This window comes from Orcinus orca, chromosome 13 (assembly GCF_937001465.1).
Source record: "Orcinus orca chromosome 13, mOrcOrc1.1, whole genome shotgun sequence".
Classification (NCBI taxonomy): Eukaryota; Metazoa; Chordata; class Mammalia; order Artiodactyla; family Delphinidae; genus Orcinus; species Orcinus orca.
The window spans coordinates 11,274,298-11,296,468 of NC_064571.1; the positions used below are offsets into that span (position 1 = coordinate 11,274,298).

The window sequence follows — 22,171 nt, forward strand, 5'->3', positions numbered from 1 at the left end:
AGGGGTGCGTGTATCTTTTTGAATTAGAGTTTTCTCTGGATATATGCCCAGGAGTGGGATCATATGGCAGCTCTGTTTATAGTTCAGAAAATAGCTCCTTCCCTAGCATCCCCTCATTGACCAGTTTTGAGTCCGAGAGGCTGTGGTCCTCAGTATCTGCCCCACCGCAGCTGCAGGTGGTTTGGGGAGGAGATGCTGCTGCAGAGGCCTGGCTACAGACCCACCACAGTCCCACTCCCAGCCACAGCAGTGTCCCTGCCTGTGTCACACCCATTTGTTCTGTAGGTGTTTGCTGCATATCAGCTCCGTGCCAGGCATCAGGCTGGGTTCAGAGGATACTGCCTCCAGCCCTCAAGGAAGCTGCAGGCAAATTTGTTCAGAAAAACAAGGCAAACCTCAAACAATGGACCATAGGTCTAATCACTTTATTCGTTGGCTGAAGAAACATTTGCTAATCATATCCCATGGGCCTGTCCCCGTGCTGAGCACTGGAGGAAGATGATGGTAACACAATCCTTGTCTTTATGAAGCTGGCCTTGGAATCTGGTCAAGGCCTGGGTGGTCATTGGAAACACAGGGGCACACAGCAGGGGCGCTCCACGACCAACTCCAGGACTGGATGGATGTGGCCCCCTGGGGTGGGCGGATGAACGGCTGGAACATGTGGACAAGCTACTCTTGGACCTGAGTGGGAGGCCATTTATCCAAATTGTTCAGCTGCATTTGCTTGTGAGGCCAAACTTCCCACTTTAGCTGCTGTCCCGTCCACGTGAGAAAATAACCGTGAAAGAAGGTGGGAGTGGGGAAGGGAAGGGGGAGATTTCTCGTGAATTCCAGCGGCAGCCTGCTTTTCCACGTGTGCCATGGAGAGAGGACCAAATTCTCATTAAGTCTCTGGCTGTGGGCTTTTAATACACCTCTGACTCTGGCTAAAAACATTGTCTCCACAATGGGGATCATCAAACAGGCCCACCACGTTTGCTCTTGTCATCTTGAAAATGAATTAACAAGAACACGTTAATAAAAAGTAAAAGTTTAAAAGATTTTTGGTCTGATCGCATCCTCCTACTGTCACTACCTCGCCCCACCAACAAAATAATTTTAAAGTCTTCCACTTCTGTGAGGAAAAACAGGGGGAGGGACATTATACAACTGAAGTAGTCAGAACACTGAAAAATTAGCAGCTTAAAATGTAATTTCTAATCGATCATTGCCCTGACTTTGGGGTCCAAAACCTTGGAATCGTTTTCATCTTGCCTTTTCCCATATTATCCGTATTCAGTCAAGGCCCCCATATACAGCTGGCGAGGTTATGCCCTGCACAGCACATACTGTAAAGCACTGTTTACACTGAAAACTCTGCGGGGCGACACCCCATCCCAGCCCCACTCCTTGCCAGAGCTGCGCAGTGAGAACCTCACCAAGCATGCGTGGTTGTTCAGCCCTCAGCGTCAACCCCTGTAGGTCAGCAGTTCTCAAGTACTGGGCCGTGGCAGGTTTTACTGATACAAAGAGAAAGTAATAGAAGTAATAATCACTAACGTTTACTGAGCGCTTACTATGAGCCAGACATAGTAATGACTCCTTTATTCCTAACCGCAACCCTGTGGGACACCATTATTATTACATCCCCATTTTCCCTATGGGGGCCACGCTATCCAAGCAATGGCCAGGATAAAGCTGCCAGGTGTCCACTCCTGAGAGCTGCCCTGTGTTACGCCCTTCCTAAACATTTGGTGTCAAACTGACGTATCTTTTTTTTTTAAATATATATATATTTTAATTATTGAAGTATAGCTGATTTACAATGTTGTGTTAACTAATGCTGTACACCAAAATGATTCAGTTGTACCTATATATACATTCCTTTTCATATTCTTTTCCATTATGGTTCATCACAAGATACTGAATATAGTTCCCTGTGCTACACAGTAGGACCTTGTTGGTTATCCATTCTGTGTGTAGTGGTTTGCATCTGAAACTGACCTTTCTTTTTCACGTGATGGCAGTACTCGAGGACGCTGTTGGGATCAGCCCCTCTTCTCTTTCCTGCATCCTTCCTGCTACGTCCTGGCCCTTCCCGTAGTTAGGGCTCCGATACCTTCCTGCCGGGTTTCCTACGTCCTGGCCTCCTCCGTCCTCCCTCTCAGGCAGATGTCCACGCCCCGGTCAAGCACGGCTCTGATCTTCTCCCTCCACTGCTCAGAAACCTTCCAGGAATCCCTATTCCCTCCGCGGCGATTCAGGGCTCTCCACGTTCAGCCTCATTTCACTGTATCTCTCATTTTTCTCCTAGCACAGAAGCACCACCCTGCAGCTAAACTGGTGTTCCCAAACTATGAGGGCCTCTTCCTTTCACTCCAGTTTTCCACCACCTCTGCCCCTTGAAACCCTGTCAACCCTCCCCTACCCCTCCTTTAATTCATGCCCTTACCTATTCATTCAACAAACCTATTTTAAGCACCTCTGAGGAACTGACTACAGTGTGGGGGACTTTCAGTCAACCCGGCAGGGGAGAAAGAATTGAATGAGAAATTACAGATGTTACAAAGGGGAGGGTCCCAGCACCTGACCTGGGAGGTTTAACTAGACAGGGTGGCGGTGGGGAGATCAGGGAAAGCCTCCCACGAGCACACAGTTAGCTGTGTCCCCTCCCCCCTTTAACTCCTGGGACCCTCTGCTGCCTGTCTTCTGGGGCAAGTGCCTTTCCGTATCCCATTAGACAGTCACAGCAAATCTTAGACCTGGAGGGGCTGTTATATAAATATCTGTTGGCAATTCAATCATACTACCAGCTTCTGGCAAATGAAATTGTGGAGATCAGTTACCTTTTAAACCATCCATAGTGATTACGGGGTTTAACTGCTCCCCAGTTTCAGTGATGTCATCTGACTGGATGGCTTTGCCATTAGTTCGTTCAGTGAGCAGCTCATAGTAAACTAACGCTTATACCCCAGACTATAACCAGAGGTTATCTTGCACGGTTGGGATTACAAAACAGGTTTCCATTTTATACTTTCTGTGCTCCCATAAATATTTGAACTTTTTACAACAGACTTGTGTTACCTTTATAATTAGAAATGCTCGATTTTTTTTTTAACATTTATTTATTTGGCTGCGTCAGCTCTCAGTTGCGGCGTGCGGGAGCTTTCATTGTGGTGCGCGGGCTCTTCCCTGCAGCGTGCGGGGCTTCTCTCTAGTTGTGGCAGGTGGGCTCCAGAGTGTGCGGGCTCAGTAGTTGCAGCACGTGGGCTCCCTAGTTGTGACTCACGGGCTCCAGAGCGCACAGGCTTAGTTGCCCCACCGCATGTGGGATCTTAGTTCCCCAACCGGGGGTTGAACCTGTGTCCCCTGCATTGGAAGGCAGAGTCTTAACCACTGGAGCACCAGGGAAGTCCCAGGAATGTTCAGTGTTTTTAAGGAAATTAAACAAACCAAAGGAAGCATCATTTGTTTCTCCCACTCTACTTTTTTGCCTTATATTTAACACACAAGAAAAAAAAAGTTATTTGGACAAAACCCCTGACTCCCCACCTCAAGAAATAGGAAAGACTGCAGGTAAGTTTGCCTCCAAGAGGCAGAGGTGAACTGTAAGTGCTTTGAAGCCTGTAGAAAAAGAGTGTTCTGAGGAGGGTCTACAGGCATAAGATAAATAGCTAGAGCAGCCATTACCGCAGAGGGATCCCCAAATCAGACAAGATGGGGAGCATCCATTACTGCAGAAGGGACCCCCCAAATCAGAGAAGATGGGCTTCACCTCTTCCTACCATCCCCGTACATAAAGTTTGCCTGGCGTGGGGACGACAGGAGAGGCAGGGGCCCCTCTCTGCAGAATCACCCTGACCTCCACTCCTTGGAATAAATCATCACTCCCATCACAGCACACTAATCTGTCTGGACGACTGAGCTCAAGGCCAGCCAGCAGCCGACCCACAAAGCCCTCCCCCAGAGCCTGCAGAGAACCCCTGCACTCCCAGAGCCCCTGAGACCTCAGCCTCAAGGACAAGCAATGAGCTCTCCCTCATTTCTTATAGTGAAACCTCTTGTCCTCCAACCTGGCATTCACCCCGGACGCAGTTCCCAAATGCAGCAACTGGGAGAGTTGACCTGGTTGGGGAGAGAGAGCTGGATGGAGAGGACTCCCTGGCAGGAGCCCCGGCCCTCCGTTAAGGGATAAGAGTGACCTGCAGGGAGGAAGCCAGAGGTATAAATTCTCAGATCCCCGCTTTTGCCCCCAAATCTGCTTGTACCTCCATTCACCCAGTAAGTACTTAACTGAATCCTTATACTCAAAAAAATTTTTTAAGATTTTTTTTTTGATGTGGAACATTTCTCAAGTCTTTATTGAATTTGTTACAATATTGCTTCTGGTTTATGTTTTGGTTTTTTGGCCGCGAGGCATGTGGGATCTTAGTTTCTCGACCAGGAATCGAACCTGCAGCCCCTGCACTGGAAGGCGAAGTCTTAACCACTGGACCTCCAGGGAAGTCCCTATACTAAAAATTACTTGTTGTTTATCTGAAATTCAAGTTTAACTGGGTGTCTTTTGTTCTTGTTTGCTAAGTCTGCACCCCCTGCACACTCACACTCAGGAGCGCAGGAAGGTATGACGTCCTGAGCATGACAGGAGGCATGAGGTGCCTCTGTGTACCCCCGTCACTCACCCACAAGGTGCCAGCCTGTGTCTCTCCTCCCTGCCTGTCTCACCACCCGTGGTCAATGTATTTGAATAAATTACAACTAGTATAGAATGTACGTTTCAAAAATGCCATTGAAACTAAAAGTATGGGCTTTCCTGGTGGCGCAGTGGTTGAGAGTCCGCCTGCCAATGCAGCGGATACGGGTTCGTGCCCCGGTCCGGGAAGATCCCACATGCCGCGGAGCGGCTGGGCCCGTGAGCCATGGCCGCTGAGTCTGCGCATCCAGAGCCTGTGCTCCGCAACGGGAGAGACCACAACAGTGAGGGGCCCGCGTACCACACACACACAAAAAAACTAAAAGTACAACTGATGTGAGCCTATATTTTTAGAAATTCTTGTGGGTCAAATGAAATCAAAATATTTCCAGGTCTATTCCTGCAGGCAAGCATTTTGCTGGAAGCTCCAAGTCATTCTATAGCTGGTGACATAAGCACATGTTGATTTTTTTCCCCCCATGCTTAGGGTGGGTCATGCTGAGGCACAAGAATTGTAAACTCGCCCCTTTGTGACCAGTAGCAGCCTTTGCAAGACTGTTGGCCAAGCATAGTCTTGTGACTGAGAAGACAGTAGGAAGGTGATCTCAGGCGCCATCACCTGCCTGCCATGCTGGTGAGATGGGTATGAGGGATTTGGAATGAGTCACGAATTTCAAAAACTGGGTGAGGGTCTTCCCTGGCGGCCCAGTGGTTAAGACTCCGTGCTTCCGATGCAAGGGGCGTGGGTTCGATCCCTGGTTGGGGAGCTAAGATTCCACATGCCACGCAGCGCGGTGGCCAAAAAAAAAAATGGGTGAAGTGGTCAAAAGATACAAACTTCCAGTTATAAAATAGGTAAGTCCTGGAGATGCAATGGAGTTAATGCTGACTGTAGTTAATAGTACTGTATCATATACTTAAAAGTTGCTAAGAGGGTAGGTCTTAAAAGTTATCACAAGAAAAAAAAGTGTCTCACTATGTGTGGTGATGGATATTAAGTAGACTTATTGCAGCGATCATTTGGCAAAATATATAAGTATGGAATCACTGCATTGTACACCTGAAACAAATATGTTATATATATATATATATCAATTATGTCTCAATTTAAAAAAAGAAAAAATTTTGACGGGGGCATTGTATTTCTTATGTATTCTTTAGAAAGAAGGAAGTAAGTGAATGAATGAACTTGTGAAAGAGAATATTCACACTATTCGTGTGTGTTAAATAAATTCCGCTCATGCTTTCTGAGGACATTCAGGATGCCCATCACTCTCTCATCATGGCCTATTAAGTTGGGGACCTACTTGGAAAACTCCATTATTTAAAAGGCTAAAAATCCAATCTTCTGTTTTGCAGCTGTCGCTGAGGTGAGCGAAGAAACCAAGCCCAACCCGCTGTTCCCCAGATCTTTCCCGGGAAGCCTGCAGACTGACCACACACCATTTTCCTTTCCTCACACCAGTGGGTTCCAGCCCACCTCCACGTTTCCACCCATCCAGCCTGGAAGACCGCACACCGGAAATGCAGCCCTTCCCGGAGTGACCTCCGCCAGGTCCACGTCCCTACTGCCTCTTGCGTTTAATCACACGGTTGGCCACATAATACTTTCTGAACACAAAGATGTCAAGTTTAATTGCTCGATCAACATACCTAATATATACCAGGACAGTGCAACTATTTCTTGGTGGAAAGATGGGAAGGAATTGCTGGGGGCCCATCATGCAATTACTCAATTTTATCCAGATGATGAAGTTACAGCAATCATCGCTTCCTTCAGGTAAGCGTTCTTTCTTCCTTTCTTTTAAAATGTTGTTGTGGGGCTTCCCTGGTGGCGCAGTGGTTGGGAGTCCGCCTGCCGATGCAGGGGATGTAGGTTCGTGCCCTGGTCCGGGAGGATCCCACGTGCCGCAGAGCAGCTGGGCCCGTGGGCCGTAGCAGCTGGGCCCGTGGGCCGTGGCCGCTGGGGCTGTGCGTCCGGGGCCTGTGCTCCGCAGCGGGAGAGGCCACAGCGATGAGAGGCCCACGTACAGCAAAAAAAAAAAAAAAAAAAGTTGTTGTGCTTTTGCTGATTCAAAAGCAAAAGGCTTGTAAAGAAATAACAGCCTTCTGTTTTCTGTGTTAGCAACCCCACTGGTCCATTTAGAGGGTAGATTAATAGCTGATTGTATTGCTGATTTCTTTTCTATTGGCTTTTGGCCCTACTGGAACTCTTGGTGATCAAATGCTCTTCCCAGCTGGCCTGTAAGTCCTGTCAAGGCCTGCTGGACTCAAGAGCTCTCCCAGCGAGTGAGAACAGTGTTCCTACCTGGCAGGAGGAGACATCTAACTCACCAGGTGGGCGTGGAACTTGTGAAACAAGGCAGCCCTCCACCCCTTTCATTTGCCCTATCTCCTCTCCCTTCTCCCTCTCCCAGCACCCCCTGCGGCTGCAGATGTTGCCCTCCTGTTGAGGTAGGAAGGAGGCGGAAAGTGTGAAGTCTGGGGAATTGAGACAGATCTTTGGCCACGTGGCTCCCCATCTCAGCATTCCACTTTGTGTTGGCAGGGGCAGGCCCAGTGAGTTGGAGGGGGTGACACGGATAAGCCAGGCCAGGACATAAATGTGGAATAATCCATCATCCCAAGGATTGAGTCCTCATACCGCAGATACTAGAGACAGTGAGACAGCTGCTTCTCTTCTCACCGTCCCTTTTCATTCTCTACTCTTTCCTCTTAGCCAGGAGGGGTTTTGTTTGTTTGTGTTTATATCAGGACTTCCTGGCATGTACAGTTTTAGAATTAGGTGGACTGTGGTCACTGAAGTTTCTAAATGAATTCGGAGCAGCGTTGACTCAGGAGGCTTTTCTCTGGGATTCCTCCACTCCGAGTGGAGTCCTCTTTGATCTGCTGTGTTTTTACTTTCTCCAACCTGATGTTTGGGCCTCTTCCAGACTGTGTCATGTCTTCTGGTGAATCACTGTGTGTTTCCTTTTCAGAAAACCACCTCGGGGTTACCATAGACCTGATGACTCCAGTTAGAGTTTAGCGTGTCAACACATTCATAAGATGACCCCCTTTTTAGCATTTTCCAAGTTATCTTGGTCATCATCAAGGAAAGAAAACGATTTCCGCATTTCCCGATGGTCGATTTAACCTCTGGCTGGGTCTCTCGTGCTGCCATTCTCCGCCAGTGTCAAGACTCGGGTGTCTTGCCCATGGCTATACTTTTTTCTCCATCAACTACAAAACACAGATGTTTTTCCGTTATATAGACACAGCTTCTGATGGGAGAATTAAAATCACCATTTCATAATGAATGAGGTTTAAGGGCTTATAGAAACAAAAAGCTGGCACATTTGTCTCACCCGGGGTCATTTAGGAGGAAAGCACAGCCTTGCTCTCTGGACTGCGAGTCCCAAGTGGGGGTCCTGCCACCGGCCCCCATGAGACCGTGGGTGAGCCGCTGCATCTTCCCTGGTCTTCATGCCAAGGAGATGGGTTTGGACCGCCTGACTGGCAGCTCTAGGTGTGCTCTAAGGGGCCATTAGATATTCAAAAGATTTGGAGAGTTTTTAAACTTAGTGTCATATTCTGAACTGATGTTTTTAGAGTTCAGAAGGTGACTGGGTGATATTTTGAGAACTTTAGAGAAGAATGTATACTTTTGCATGTATTCGGCTGAACTCTCATAAACTCATTTGGAAGAGAAAAAAATCTCATGTGACCTCCCAACTAAGCAAATTTCGTGATCAGAATTCTTGCAAAGGAGGGACACTCAGCTGAACTGAGTAATATCTGGAACAGTAGTAAGTCCACCATTAGGATATTCTTCAACTTGATTAAAGTAATGTACGGGCAGCACTGTAGCTGTGGGTGATTCAGTGAAGTAAATTATAGTGACTTGATCAAGATTATCAATATTTGTGTCATTTCTTCCCAAGAGGGAAGGATGTTGGAGACCCTCATTTGATGTCTTTTATATGAGGACCCTGAGGTCCTTAAGAGTAGGGTGTCTTGCCCAGGATCACTAGGTAGTAAGCTGGTCATCCTTAACCAGGGAGCCTGATATGCACACCTGCAGTATCCTCTCTTCTCAAATCTTCACGGGCCCTGAGGAAATCCACTCTGGTTCCCAGAAACAGTGAAGAGTTAAACACTAGTTCTAGGTTTTCAATAGATGCCATTTTATCAGGAATTCGTTAGCCTGCAACTTTGCTGGAGTTGCCACTAACAGGACCGGCATGGACCACGTTTATTTAAGGGAATGTGCAAAAGATAGATGTCCGCATATAGGCAGGGGTCAGAGGAACTATAAAGAAAAACACAAAGTATTTTAAGTTAGATCACGGAACCATTTTTCTATAAGGTTATTATAATATAAAAGGACAGAATGGACACGAATTTTGAAATGATTAGGTCTCCGGATCGGGGAGTCCACAGTCTGCACCTGCACTTGTGCTTTAAATGCGAAGCAGCTGTGAGTCGCTGAAGCCTGGCAGGATTGTGGATGCTGCGTTTGGCTCTCTTAGCCTGATGCTGGTTCATGTTTTCCCTTTCATATCATGCAGACCCTTGGCTTTTGTCCACCCACACTTAAGCTCCCAAACTCCTCATTCTAAACGTTAGGATTAGTCACGCTTCTGGTCTTTGATCCTAAAACAAAACCTGTCCTGGTTGAAGGTGTAGTTTAAGAGGCATGCAGATTTAAAGCACTGGAACTTTCATCTGTTATTCCTTCCACTCTCTCACAGTGGCCATCATAGTGCTTTCCTTTCCAAAGGAAGGCAAGAATGGGATAAGTAATTTACACTAAGGAAAGCTTGAACATTGACTGGTGACATCATTTTGGACACAAGGAATAGAGATTTTGTTTTCAAATCACAACACAGGCAACTGCCCACTAGTTATAAAACCAGCCGGCCTTGCCCTGAACGTCTGGGCATTGAGACACGAAGGACAGACCTGGTCCCTGTCCTCCTGCTTGTGAACAGAATGGAGGGGAAGGAAGACTCCAATGTCAAGTGCAGAAGCGCTAAGGTGGTGTTGATGTGTTTAAGGTAGTATTGCCATCAGATTTGAAATTTGGCCTTTAGGGGAGGAGGGCCCTGCATCAGGACCAAGGGAAGGACACTTCTGCTGCTCAGGGGGGACCACATCTTGTAGTCAACCTCAGTTTATTGAAACTAGGTGTGGGAGGGTGGGAATGATAGGAGGAGCTCACAGGCATTTCAGCATGAGCCCCATGTACCCTGGAAAGCTTAAAGGAGATTTGTTTTGGCATCATGCGTGAGAGTATCCCCAGAAGATTTCTGAAACTACTTGGTCTTAGCTCCTATATATGTGCATTTTTTAAGTTATTTTAATAGTTACATATGTATTTTGTTTTCATAGTTATATGTATTTTGTTAAATACTTGGAAGATACCAAACAAGTACAGAGAAGGAAACTATGGCCCACAACCCCAAGAAAACTTTTCCAAGCATATAGAACTCTAAGATGCTTGAAATCAAATTAGTATTTTATTACATAGATGTATGTCTTATTTCATGCACTTATCATTGTAGGATGAACATTTACCTATATTGCTAAAAGTCTTCAAAATATTTTAATATTATTTAATATTTATATTTAATTATTATTTAATATTTTAAATATTTATTTTAATGCCACTGTAACTTGCTATTGTAAAACAGATTCATTTATAAAAAGTGCAAATGAAATTATAAAGGGAAAACCTTAAAAATTATTTTCAAAATGCCAAGGTTGGTGGCATACACAAGGGAAGAAGTAACTGATGTGGGACTTCAAATCCAGATGCCCTCTTGATCTGGGTCTATCCTGTGCTAACAGTTCACGTTTCACTTAGTTGTCTATTATTATTGATAGAGTCGAGTCATCTTTCATTAATGGGTGTAGGAAGCATTCAGTGTCTGCTAGTAGGTTGGAGTATTCTTAACTGATAGCTTGGTGATGAATACTGAAAATCCACACCACCCTCCCTACTTACCCCCACCCCCCCACCCCTTGCAGGGTACATCACTTGAAAGCAGTTGCTAGACTGTGGGACTTAGGTCACCAGGCTGAGCACCCCCCTTGACACTCCAACCAGTCTCCCGCCCCATCTACACCTGTTATCAGCTCGTCCAGCCCCAGGACCCTCTTTAGCCAAGAGCTTCCCCTGAAGTCTCTAAAGGACGGTGTAATTTGTGGGACATAGCTCTAAAATCTGGTATGGGGTGTAGAAAGCTCTCTCGCTTCGGTGGAAACACTCCCTCATCAGGAAGGCACCAGCCTTGAGATCAGAAGCCTTGGGGAGACTCACCCTCAAGCAAAAACAGAAGCTGATGTTCCTGTAACTGACAGGCCCTGCACATTTAGTTATTGGGTGATTTATGGAGGAGGGAAAGTATTTGATGTTTGTTTTCTTTGTAGTCTAGGTATTCTCAGTACTCTTTAAATTCTGGCATCCTTCCCAGTAGCTAAAGCTAGAAGGATTTTACTTTCTTCCTACATTTTCTTGGTAAACATGTTAAGTAGGTAGTTTGGGTCCCTGCGGGCTCCTGGCGCCTGAGACGCTTGTGTTGGCGGCGCCCCCGCAGGCGCTGCGTGCCGAGACCCTTGCCACAGGCGGGGCGGGGTGCAGTGCGGGTGTGCATCTGCCTGGTACCACTGCTGGCTGTTCTTTACCCCAAAATGGAATCGTGCATGAGAAATCAGCCAAACGTCTAGAAAGTAAGAACCTAATTTGTTGAGCCAAACCATCAGCTGGAAAAGTTATTTTTAGCCATTGATCTCTGAGACTTTTGGACTTGCTTTATATTCAGACTTCCTTTCAGCTCAGGTTTTGTCCAAGATCCCTGAACTCGGGTGATCCATGGAATCCTGTCAGCGCCGTTTGAACGATGGCAGAGGGTAAAACAGGATGCTTAGCAGTGGGTCGTCTTTGTATTTCTTTTAAAAGCTTTTTTTTCCATTTTTCATGGCTTTTTTTTTATTGTGGTAACATACACATAACATAAAACTTACCATTTTAGGGCTTCCCTGGTGGCGCAGTAGTTGAGAGTCCGCCTGCTGAGGCAGGGGACACAGGTTCGTGCCCTGGACCGGGAAGATCCCACATGCTGCGGAGCGGCTGGGCCCATGAGCCATGGCCGCTGGGCCTGCGCGTCCAGAGCCTGTGCTCTGCAACGGGAGAGGCCACAGCAGTGAGAGGCCCGCATACCGCAAAAAACACACACAACAAAACTTACCATTTTAACCCTTTTTGAATATCCAAGTCAGTGACCTTGAGTACATTCACGACGTTATGCCACTGTCACCACCATCCATCTCCAGAGCTCTTTCATCATCTCAAACTGAAACTCCATACCCGTGAAACACTAACTCCCCGCTCCCCTTCCCCTCCAGCCCTCGGTAACCTCTATTCCACATTCTTTCCCTGTGAATTCGACTACTCTAGGCATTCATCCAATATTGGTCCTTTTTTATATGTCTTCTAAGAAGGCTTGAGAGCTTAGGTACTCCTTGCGAGCCATTTCTGAGCAGGCCAGCCTAGTTGTAATAGGTCTGAGGGCCAGAGAGATGCTGTGTGTCCTTGTAGGATGCCCTGGGGCTACGTCAGCTGAGGGGATGCTGGTGTGATGGGCTTTTGCAGCTGCTGTCCCACCGCCATGGCTCTCTCCAGGTGGTTCCTGTCTAGACACTGTGGCAGAATCTGTGGTTTCTTTGGTCTTCCCCTGTTCAGATGTTTGACCAAAAGCTGATGGAATTCTTATACTTTTTTTTTTAAGTGCCTGCACACGGTAAAGTAGTCTAACTGTCCAAAAGTTATCTCTTGCATTCCAGCCCCCTTGCTCTTTCCCAGTGGGGAGCTGAGGTGACCCGTTTACTGGGTAGTTTTCCAGAGATACTCAGTCCATGAGTCGTGTGTGTGTGTATGTGTACGTGTGGTGTGTGTGCATGCCCGTGCCAGGCCCCAGCATGGTGTGTTAATCTAATAGGGTACTACTCATAGCTGTGGTTAAATCAGTACCCAGAGTTCACAATTTTTGTGGCTATGGAAATGCTATTTTCAGCCAAATCATGTAGTCAACTGTAATTACATCGTACTTGTTATAGAGCTTTTTGATTTTCCTGAATTTAATAGTTTCCTTGCCTGTTGGTTCACTGAATTGTCTAAGTTTCAATAGCTCATTCTCCCCCCACGTTTTAAAGGAAAATAATGCGTCTCCTCTCAAAATGACCAGATTCTCAGGACTGGTGTTTTTCCTTGGAGGTGCCAGTCCTGGAGCTGTCCCTTTTCCTCCAGCCCAGACACGTTGCCCTCCAGGTCTGGGGTCTGTGGCTGAGTCAACTTTGCTTTCATTTTGGGGAGCCTCGTTCCTGCTGACTTCCAGCATCTGTTCCCTGGAGCCCAGCTCCCCCTCTTCCTGGCTTTACCCCATCACCTTGGCATGGAGCCCAGCCTCTACTCACTTGCTGGGCCCTCACGTGTCTGAAAATGCCATGTTTTTCCCACCTCCACCTTGAGGTAGTTTGGCCAGCTACAGAATTTTAAAGGAAAATAATTTCCTGCTGTCATCTTGAAATCATTGCTCCATTTCCTTTTCGCTCTCAGAGTTGTTCTTGAGAAGCATGACACGTTTCTGATTCACTCGTAAATCACCTGCTTTTCTTTTCTCTGGAAGCTTCTGGGGGGTCTCCACTTTGTCTTAGAGGTGTGACGTTGCCTGGTGAAGCCCCTTGGTGGGTCTTGTCTCTCTTGCTGTGCTGCCCACCTAGGTGTCAGGTTAGGGAAGGCCCGTATCGCCAGTTCTGGACATTTTCCTGAATGATGCCTCCCTCCTCCCCTTTCTGTGTTCTTTCTGGAACTCCTTACTCAGTCATCGTCCGAATGCCTAGGTTGCTATTCTGAGCTCAGAGCCTTTCCTGCTGTTTCTGCGGGGGAGAGGGAGGAGATTGGGGACCAGTTGCCCATCTCCAGTCCCACCCCTCCACACTGCCATCATCCTGGGAGCCTTTACGTGATGTCTAGAAAGCAACAAGAGAATTATTTGTGAAAAACGTTTCCTGTGCTATAGGTAAGATGGATCTGGACTTGCTAATTAATGCAGACACGTTGTCCTTTTCACCCAGTGACGCTAGATCCTGCCTGACGCGAATGAGTAAAGACCAAGTTTTGATCACGTTCCCTTTGCATTCTCGTGCTTTACTCCTAGTCTGAATTTTCCTTGCTGGTTAGTTGAAGGTACTCCTGGACTTTTTTGTGTGGTCTGATTTCTGCTGCCGAAGGTCATTTGTGCCTGCTGGCTTCTTGGGTTCCCGGAGTGCTGACCATACCTGGGCTGGGTGCGGTCCCCCTGGGGATGTGCCCTGCCTCCCTCTCTGGCCTTCACTTCCTCTCCGGTCCCTGGCTCACTGAGTCACGCAGCAAGCCTGCTACAGCACTGGGGTCCCAGGCCGTGAGCCAGAGCCCAGTTTTCCGAGGGCGTAGGTGTCCTCAGCCTGTCAGATCTCATCGTCTGCCGCAGCCAGCCCCTCCCTGAGTCTTGCCTCAAGAAAATGTTGCTTCTTGTAAAGTGATGAGTAGAAAGGATCCTCTCTTCAGTAGCCGTAACCTTGGTTTCCCTTGGAACTGCTAAGACTAGACAGGTCAGCCGTGGAGAATCTGCAGGAGCTGCTGAAAGCCACGTCGTACCATCCAGCCTCTGGGTGTTACCCACGATGGGCAGCGCATCGTCCTAGACGCCTGCTCCCCTCCCGCTTTCTTCAGCCCCTTCCTGTCACCTTGATATCCTGGCAGATTCTAGGGGAAGCGTCAGCTAGCCTGTTATTTGGAGATATTTGTCCTGTGAGGTCTCTTTCTGTCTTCTCCTGGTGACCTCTAAGCATTGTGACATTCAGCTCCTGCCCTAAAGCATGGAGAGACCGGCCTTTCCTTGACCCCTGCATCCTCCCCAAGTCCAACAGTCATTCATCCGGTGCCTTCCAGAATTATATTGCTCCTACATAGGAATGAGGGGAGAGGGGAAGACAGAGTATTCCCAGTCAATGGGGCACTGCTTAGATTGGCACATCAGGAAATGCAGGGGACAGGGGACCATCACACTGCTGGATCCTGAGACCGTTAAGGAGGTGATGCTAACCCAAGCAGCTCTGGCCCTCGTAGTTCTGACTCATGCCGTTCTTTTTTTTTTTTTTTTTTTTTTTTGGCGGTACGCGGGCATCTCTCTGTTGTGGCCTCTCCCGTTGCGGAGCACAGGCTCTGGACGCGCAGGCTCAGCGGCCATGGCTCACGGGCCCAGCCGCTCCACGGCATGTGGGATCTTCCCGGACCGGGGCACGAACCCGTGTCCCCTGCATCGGCAGGCGGACTCTCAACCACTGCGCCACCAGGGAAGCCCCCTGATGCCGTTCTTGATGTGTACCTTCGTTACTCTGTTTATCATAGGCTAATAGGGGTCTGCAGAATAGTGTTGGGAGAAGCGGTATTTACAGTGTCCAGTGTTTGTTCTGAAAACCGTGGCTTCTAGAGGCCGGGGACCCTTCACTGCCGCCTGTCAGCTCCTGGTGGTGACTGTGCTGTGTTAATAACCCTGGCAGCTGCCCCTTCTGACCTTGCCAGCTTCCTGGTCTCTTTTAAGCCTTAAGCCGTAGCCCTTGACAGGTTGAGGACAGATTTTATTTTGCTTTGGGATAAACTGGTTATATTGGGGAACAAGCTGCTAGGAAGGCAGGTGGACCCCTCCACGTTTTTCTTCTTTTTTCTTTTTCCTTCATTCACAGTCTTCTTGGTTGTGTCTGATGGGCAGAGAAGAAATCAGTGCTTGGGGCTAATAAAGGCATCCTCTGTAGGAGAGCATCTGAGAGCATTTCAAAGTGTGCCTCATTGTCTCACCCCTTCCCACCCCGGCTAAGAGCGGGTCTCACGTCTGTGGTGTAACTCCCTGTTTGTAAACACATTGGGAAATTGGCAAGCAGGACTCTGAACCTCTTAGAGCCAAGGCTGCCTGTTTATATAAGATATCTTAGGTTCATCCTGTAATAAGAGGGAAACGAAAGGAAGGCAATTGATAATTAAATAATATGAATGTGAATATGTAAATGCTGGGTGTGACCACACCAGGAGAGATTATAATAAAGTCCACAGTGACTTGCCCCCAGGCACGTGGCAGCTGCAGACGGAGCAGTGCTGTCGGTGATCCATCTTCCAGACGATGACTGAGTCACAGCCAAGTTCCAAACAGGACAAAGGGATACTGGCCCTCCATTTTCACGGTCCTGGGAAATGACATGGATATTAACACCAGGCAAAATACTTAGTGTGTGTGTACAGTGAGATTAGGTTCTAGTCTCAGAAGGTCATTTGGGGGCTTCCCTGGTGGCGCTGTGGTTGAGAGTCTGCCTGCCGATGCAGGGGACACGGGTTCGTGCCCCGGTCTGGGAAGATCCCACATGCCGCGGAGCGGTTGGGCCCGTGAGCCATGGCCGCTGAGCCTGCGCGTCCGGAGCCTGTGCTGCGCAACGGCAGAGGCCACAACAGTGAGAGGCCCGCGTACCAAAAAAAAAAAAAAAAAAGAAGGTCATTTGGGATGTGGAAAAGTTGCCCCTGGCCCCTGAAAACCACGTCGCCCCTAGTTATTTGTGACCATCCAAAACAACTCCACAAATTTGCAAAATGCCTGGAGGGGTGGTACTCTGATACAGAGAATGCTGGTACAGAGCCTACCATGGAAATCCAGACAAGTGACAATATATGTGTTAGACCAGGTTCTTCAGAGAAACAGAACCGGTAGAGGACACACACACACACACACACACACACACACACACACAGAGAGCGAGAGAAATTTATTTTAAGGATTGGCTAATGTAATTGTGGGTGCTGCCAACTCTGAAATCTGTGGGGTGTCAGTGGGAGGCCCAGGGAAGAGTTGATGTTGCAGCCTTGAGGCCCAAATGCAGTTTGGAGGCAGGATTTCCTGTTCCTCGGAAGACCTCAGTCTATGCTCATAAGGCATTTAACTGACTACACGAGGCCCACGCAAGCGATGGAGGGTCATCTGCTTTGCTTTGAGTCGACTGGTCGGAATATTCATCACACCTGAAAAACACCTTCACAGAAAAATATCTTTACATCTAGAGTAACGTTTGACCAAGGATCTGGGTACTGTGACCTAGCCGTGTTGAGACACACGTGACACACATTAGCCATGTTAATCATCACCGCGAAGGACAAAGAAGTTGAAGAATGTTCCATTCCTATAGTAGGAACTCTAAAGGTCGTCACGATAAATATCTTTGTGTTTCTCCCGGAAGCATAACCAGTGTGCAGCGTTCAGACAATGGGTCGTATATCTGTAAGATGAAAATAAACAACGACGAGATCGTGTCTGACCCCATCTACGTCGAGGTGCAAGGTGAGTCCAGAGGCCACAGGGTGTCCAGTTGCCACAGGGCAGTTTGTTGTAGAGCCTGCATTAATCGCTTCGTGTATAATGCTCCAGAGTTTGGCATGCCCATTTGTTTGTTTGTTTTTTAATTGTTTTGATTGAGGTATAGTTGATTTACAATGTTGTGTTAGTTTCAGGTATACGGCAAAGTGATTCAGTTTATTATATGTGTGTGTGTATATATATATGTATATATATTTGTATATGTATATATATATATACATATATATATGTTCTTTTTCAGATTCTTTTCCCATATAGGCTATTACAAAATATTGAGGATAGTTCCCCGAGCTATACAGTAGGTCCTTGTTGTTTATCTATTTTATATATAGTAGCATATATATGTTACTCTCAAATTCCTAATTTATCCCATTTGTAGCTCTGTATGCAAACCTCGCAAATCCATAAGCACTGAAATTTTGCAAGGCCATCTGCTTTGTAGACTTTAGGTAGTTATGAAACTCACTTAATTCTTAGAGATTTAGCTCTATCCTACGCGCTATGGCTGAGCTAAAAAGAGATTGTGGACCTCCTTGCCCTAAGGTTATTTACAATTTAAAACAACCGAAGTCTTTTTATGTTAAGAAACAAAATGCAACCTATTATCCAGTTCTCAGTGCTGGCACCAGATGCCACTCACCTGGTCAAGTGCCAATTTGTTTATTATTCAGTATCTTTTACTGTCTTGCTTATGCAGACGGGGAAATCGGGGAGAGTGAGCTGTTTTCTTGATTGGGCCTGCAGCTCGGCCTGGGATTCCTTTTTAGGCCCTAGGATTTGTCAGGCGCGTGATTCAGTGCAGTTCGATGCCATGACATGAGATGGGCTTGGTGGGGGAGCTGGAGCAACAGGCAAGGAGAAGGCAGTCTCTGCCCTCAAGGAAGCTGGACTCTCGTGGGGAACGTGAGCTGATGCACAGGTGAGCCAGGCCAGGGGGGCCCGGGTCCTGCATCTCGGGGTTTGCACGTCCGGTTCGGCAATGGCAGGGCCTGTCAAGTGAGGCTTTGAGGAGGAAGCATCTTCATTATCACCCCAAGTGGCCGCTCCCCACTGTCCTAGGGGCTGCCCTCCAGGGTCCCTGCTCGCTGAGGTGCAGAGCCTTCAGAACAACTTTTCTGCTTTCTCCCGACCCTCCTCATCAAAGGCTTTAGAGCAGGTGATTAGCTTTTCAAGGAACTTCAACGAGAAGCATCTCCCACAAAAAGGCTGCTGAGCTACCCTTTCTTTTGCAGACGTGAACTTGCTACCCTCTAATGCTGCAGGAGGCCTGAGGGAGGGGCCCCTCAGAGTCTCTTTTGGAGCTTTGCTCTGAGCCCATCCCAGGCTGCACAGCCAGTGCCACAGGGATCTGTCTGCATCAGCCAGAGGGGAGGGTTGCTACATTTGCTGCTAATCTGGGAAAACTATTCAGAGGACATTTCACTTGTAAAATCCCAGAAAAAATGCCCAGGGCAGGAATGAGTTAGGTGCAAATGGAGTTTTGCAAAACTTTGAAACATGAAAAAAGAATCCCATTTTACCACTCCCACATCAGTCCTGCTGGGACCAGATCTGTGAGCTCCCAGTCCCAAAAGAACACAGCTTAAACGTCTGAGGCCAGTTAGCTTGATCTGTCAAATTTTTGTCACATGCCCCAAATAAGTACCAACTGGTTTTCTCTGAGCTATCCTTAACGTCCCTTCCCTATGACCCCGGTCTGGGATCATAGTGGGAGATCTTGGGGTTGTAACTGTGTAACTCTGTCTATACTCTTTTCATGAGAATGTGCTTGGAGAAGTGCTCAGCCCTGTACGAGTGTAGATTTTAAAATTTATTATCCCTCACCTGAAAGTCTTACACAAAATAGGTTGTCCTCAAAAACAGGCAGACCACATCGTTCAGAATGGCCATCATCCAAAAAAGTCTACAAATAATAAACACTGGAGAGGGTGTGGAGAAAAGGGAACCCTCGTATACTGTTGGTGGGAATGTAAATTGATGCAGCCAACATGGAGGTTCCTTAAAAACTAAAAATAGAGTTACCATATGATCCAGCAATCTCACTCCTGGGCATATATCTGGAAAAGACAAAAACTTTAATTTGAAAAGATACATGCACCCCAATGTTCACAGCAGTACTATTTACAATTGCCAAGACATGGAAGGAACCTAAGCGTCCATCAACAGATGAATGGATAAAGAAGATGTGGTGTATATACTGGAATATTACTCAGCCATAAAAAGGAGGAAATATTGCCATTTGTAGCCACGTGGATGGACCTAGAGATTATCATACAAGTAAAGTAAGTCAGACCGAGAAGGACAAATATCATATGATACGCCTTATATGTGGAATCTAAAAAGATGGTACAAAGGAACTTATTTACAAAACAGAAATAGACTCACAGACATAGAAAACAAACTTGTGGTTACCAAAGGGGAAAGAAGGGAAGGGATAAACTAGGAGTTAGGGATTAGCCTGTACACACTACTATATATAAAATAGATAAACAACAAGGACCTCCTGTATAGCATAATATAGTTGATATTGAACTATATTCAATATGTTGTAATAACCTATAATAGAAAAGAATCTGAAAAAGAATACATTTTTACATATGTATAACTGAATTACTCTGCCTACACCTGAAACGAATAACAACATTGTAAATCAAGTATGCTTAAATTTAAAAAAGAAAAAAAAAATTGGGTAGACTCTTATGTGGCTTCGTTTTCACTTTGTGTTTATTGGTAAGGAATCCTGAAAACCTGCCAGCCTTTCCCAGGAGTTTGAGCAACACCTAATTTCAGAACTGCCAGGCCTCCCTTCTGAAAAAAAACAGTTCTGAATCACCATTACTCCTTTGGGAAAGTGTCCTAGAAGACAGGCTAGAGCTAGGCTGGCAGGAATTAGCCCCTTTGTTCTTTCCTACCCAACTTCAGGGAGGTGAAAACTGGCCGTTTCAGACCTGGGTGGTGGACAGAGAAGGCTCCCGCTGCCAAGCTCCCGTGTGGTTTCCATTCCCCTGGGGGCTGTGCCTCGGCCTGTGGACCTGATACCTTCTTTCACTCACCTCTTCCTCTGCAGGTCTTCCTCACTTTACGAGGCAGCCTGAGAGCATGAATGTCACCAGAAACACAGCCTTCAACCTCACCTGTCAGGCCGTGGGCCCACCTGAGCCCGTCAACATTTTCTGGGTTCAGAACAGCAGCCGTGTCAATGAACTTCCAGAAAAATCCCCCTCCGTTCTGACTGTCCCTGGTGAGTCTGAGTTGTGGGATTTCCATACTGTTTGCCCTGGAATGGTGGAAGGGGAGCAGAAGTTTGATGAGCGCCGTGTGCACAGCAGCAGGGAGTCGAGGCGGATGAAACCGCAGGTGAGGCAGCTGAGGGTAGGGGCCAGGTGGAGGGGGAGGCGGGTGGGAATCTCGGGGGTCAGAGGTCACAGGGCAGGACTGGGGCGTGGGGATACGGCCACTGCGGGTGTCTGTGGTTAAGTTGGCGAAGTGGCCAGAGTCCTTGAGCCTGGGCAGCGCGAGCCCTGCTCACATCTTCCGTGGCAGCTGTGGCCCTGCTGGCTGGCAGGGCTTGCATTTCAGGAACCATTGATGGGACGACCTCAGCGAGGTTTGGCAGCAAGGAAGGTGCGTTGGCCACGGGGTTGGCTGCGGGAGGACTGAGTCACTGTGAGGCCGTGGCCGCCCTGATGGTCAGCGGTCATCTGATTTCCCTCTGAATGGGCGTGCCCTGGCTTCCTTGCCGTGCTCCTCCGACAGCGCTCTCGGGGTCCGCACCACTGATGTTTCTGTGCCGCTGAATCCAGTGGGCTCCTCTTTGGCTCCTGTCACTGCATCTTCCAGCAACATCTGGCAAGGTTACCAGCCCCGATCCTTCCTTTTTTTCACACACTCAGCAAACGTTCTGAGGGATGCGCACGCCAGAGGTGACCTTCAGGAAGCCCTGTCTTCCTGGCTTCCTTCCTGCCTCCCAACTCGTCCTCTTCCCTTGACAGGAGTTCTGAATGTGGGAGGGTGCCCTAGGGCTCAGTCCTGGACCCACCTCTGAGAGTTCCTTTGGGCCCCTGGCTTCGTGACCATCTGTGTGATGACAACCTTGAACTTCGTGTCTCCAGCTCAGACCTCCCCCCTGAGCTTCAAGCTCCTTGCTTGGCATTTCTACTTACTGGATATGGAAGCGTCTTAAAATGAAACTCTTGATTTCCCCCCAAGACTTGCTCTGCCCCAGAGTTCCCCATCTTAGTAAATGATATCACCATTTGCCCATCCTTCCTTCCTTCTCCTTTTCCACACTGAATGCATCAGCAGGTTGTCAGTTCTGCTCCAACAGTACATCTCAAATCTGTCTTTTCTCTGTCACTGCTGCAGTGCCCTGGTCCACGTCACTGCCAGCTCTTGCCAACAGCACTGCAGTAACTTCCTAACTGGTCTCTTTGCTTCTAGCCTTGTCCCCACTCTCGTCCTCCATGGCAGTTCATGTCCCCCGCCTGCTGGAACCCTTCAGGGGCTTCCCATTATCTTTGACTGGCACTCAGAGTCTGTCCTGCCCCCGCTCATAGGACCTGCGTGCTCTGGTTCCCGCTCAACTCTCCAGCCCAAACCCATCCCACTCTTTCCCTGCTTATTACGCACCAGTCACACTGATTGTCTTTCATTTTCTCAGAAACGTCACCTTTCTCCCTGCCTCAGGACCTTTGCACTTTCTTTCTGTCTGCTTGCCGTGTTGTTCCATCTGCCCTTCATCCCGTGACACGTCTCAGACATCACTTTTGCACAGAAGTCTTTCCTGGTCCTTCTTTTAGTTCCTCCCCACTCCTTTATTGACTCCCAGGCATGTATTCTTGTGGACTTCCTTCACTGCGCTGGTCACAGTCTGTAATTTCCCTGTTTATTCGTTTAGTTGCTTGTCTGTCTTCTTAGAGAATGTATACTCAGTAAGAACAGGGACTTTGTCTCTCCCAAGGTGGTGCCTGACTCATGGTAATACTCACTGAATATTTATGCTGAGTGGACCAGCAAGTGAATGCCAACCTGAGGTATTGTTTCTGAATCACTTTTCTTA

The 22,171-nt window shown here is 47.7% G+C and overlaps 1 protein-coding gene across 1 annotated transcript in view; it reads left to right on the forward strand.

Annotated features, from left to right (window-relative positions):
• The window catches only part of MERTK (MER proto-oncogene, tyrosine kinase), a 112,990-nt gene that overhangs the window by 18,360 nt on the left and 72,459 nt on the right, over window positions 1-22,171 (forward strand). The window contains exons 2-4 of the mRNA XM_004276752.3: window positions 6,035-6,455; window positions 16,976-17,076; window positions 20,180-20,353. Coding sequence (XP_004276800.2) covers window positions 6,035-6,455; window positions 16,976-17,076; window positions 20,180-20,353 — 696 coding nt within the window. The remainder of the gene's footprint in view (window positions 1-6,034; window positions 6,456-16,975; window positions 17,077-20,179; window positions 20,354-22,171) is intronic.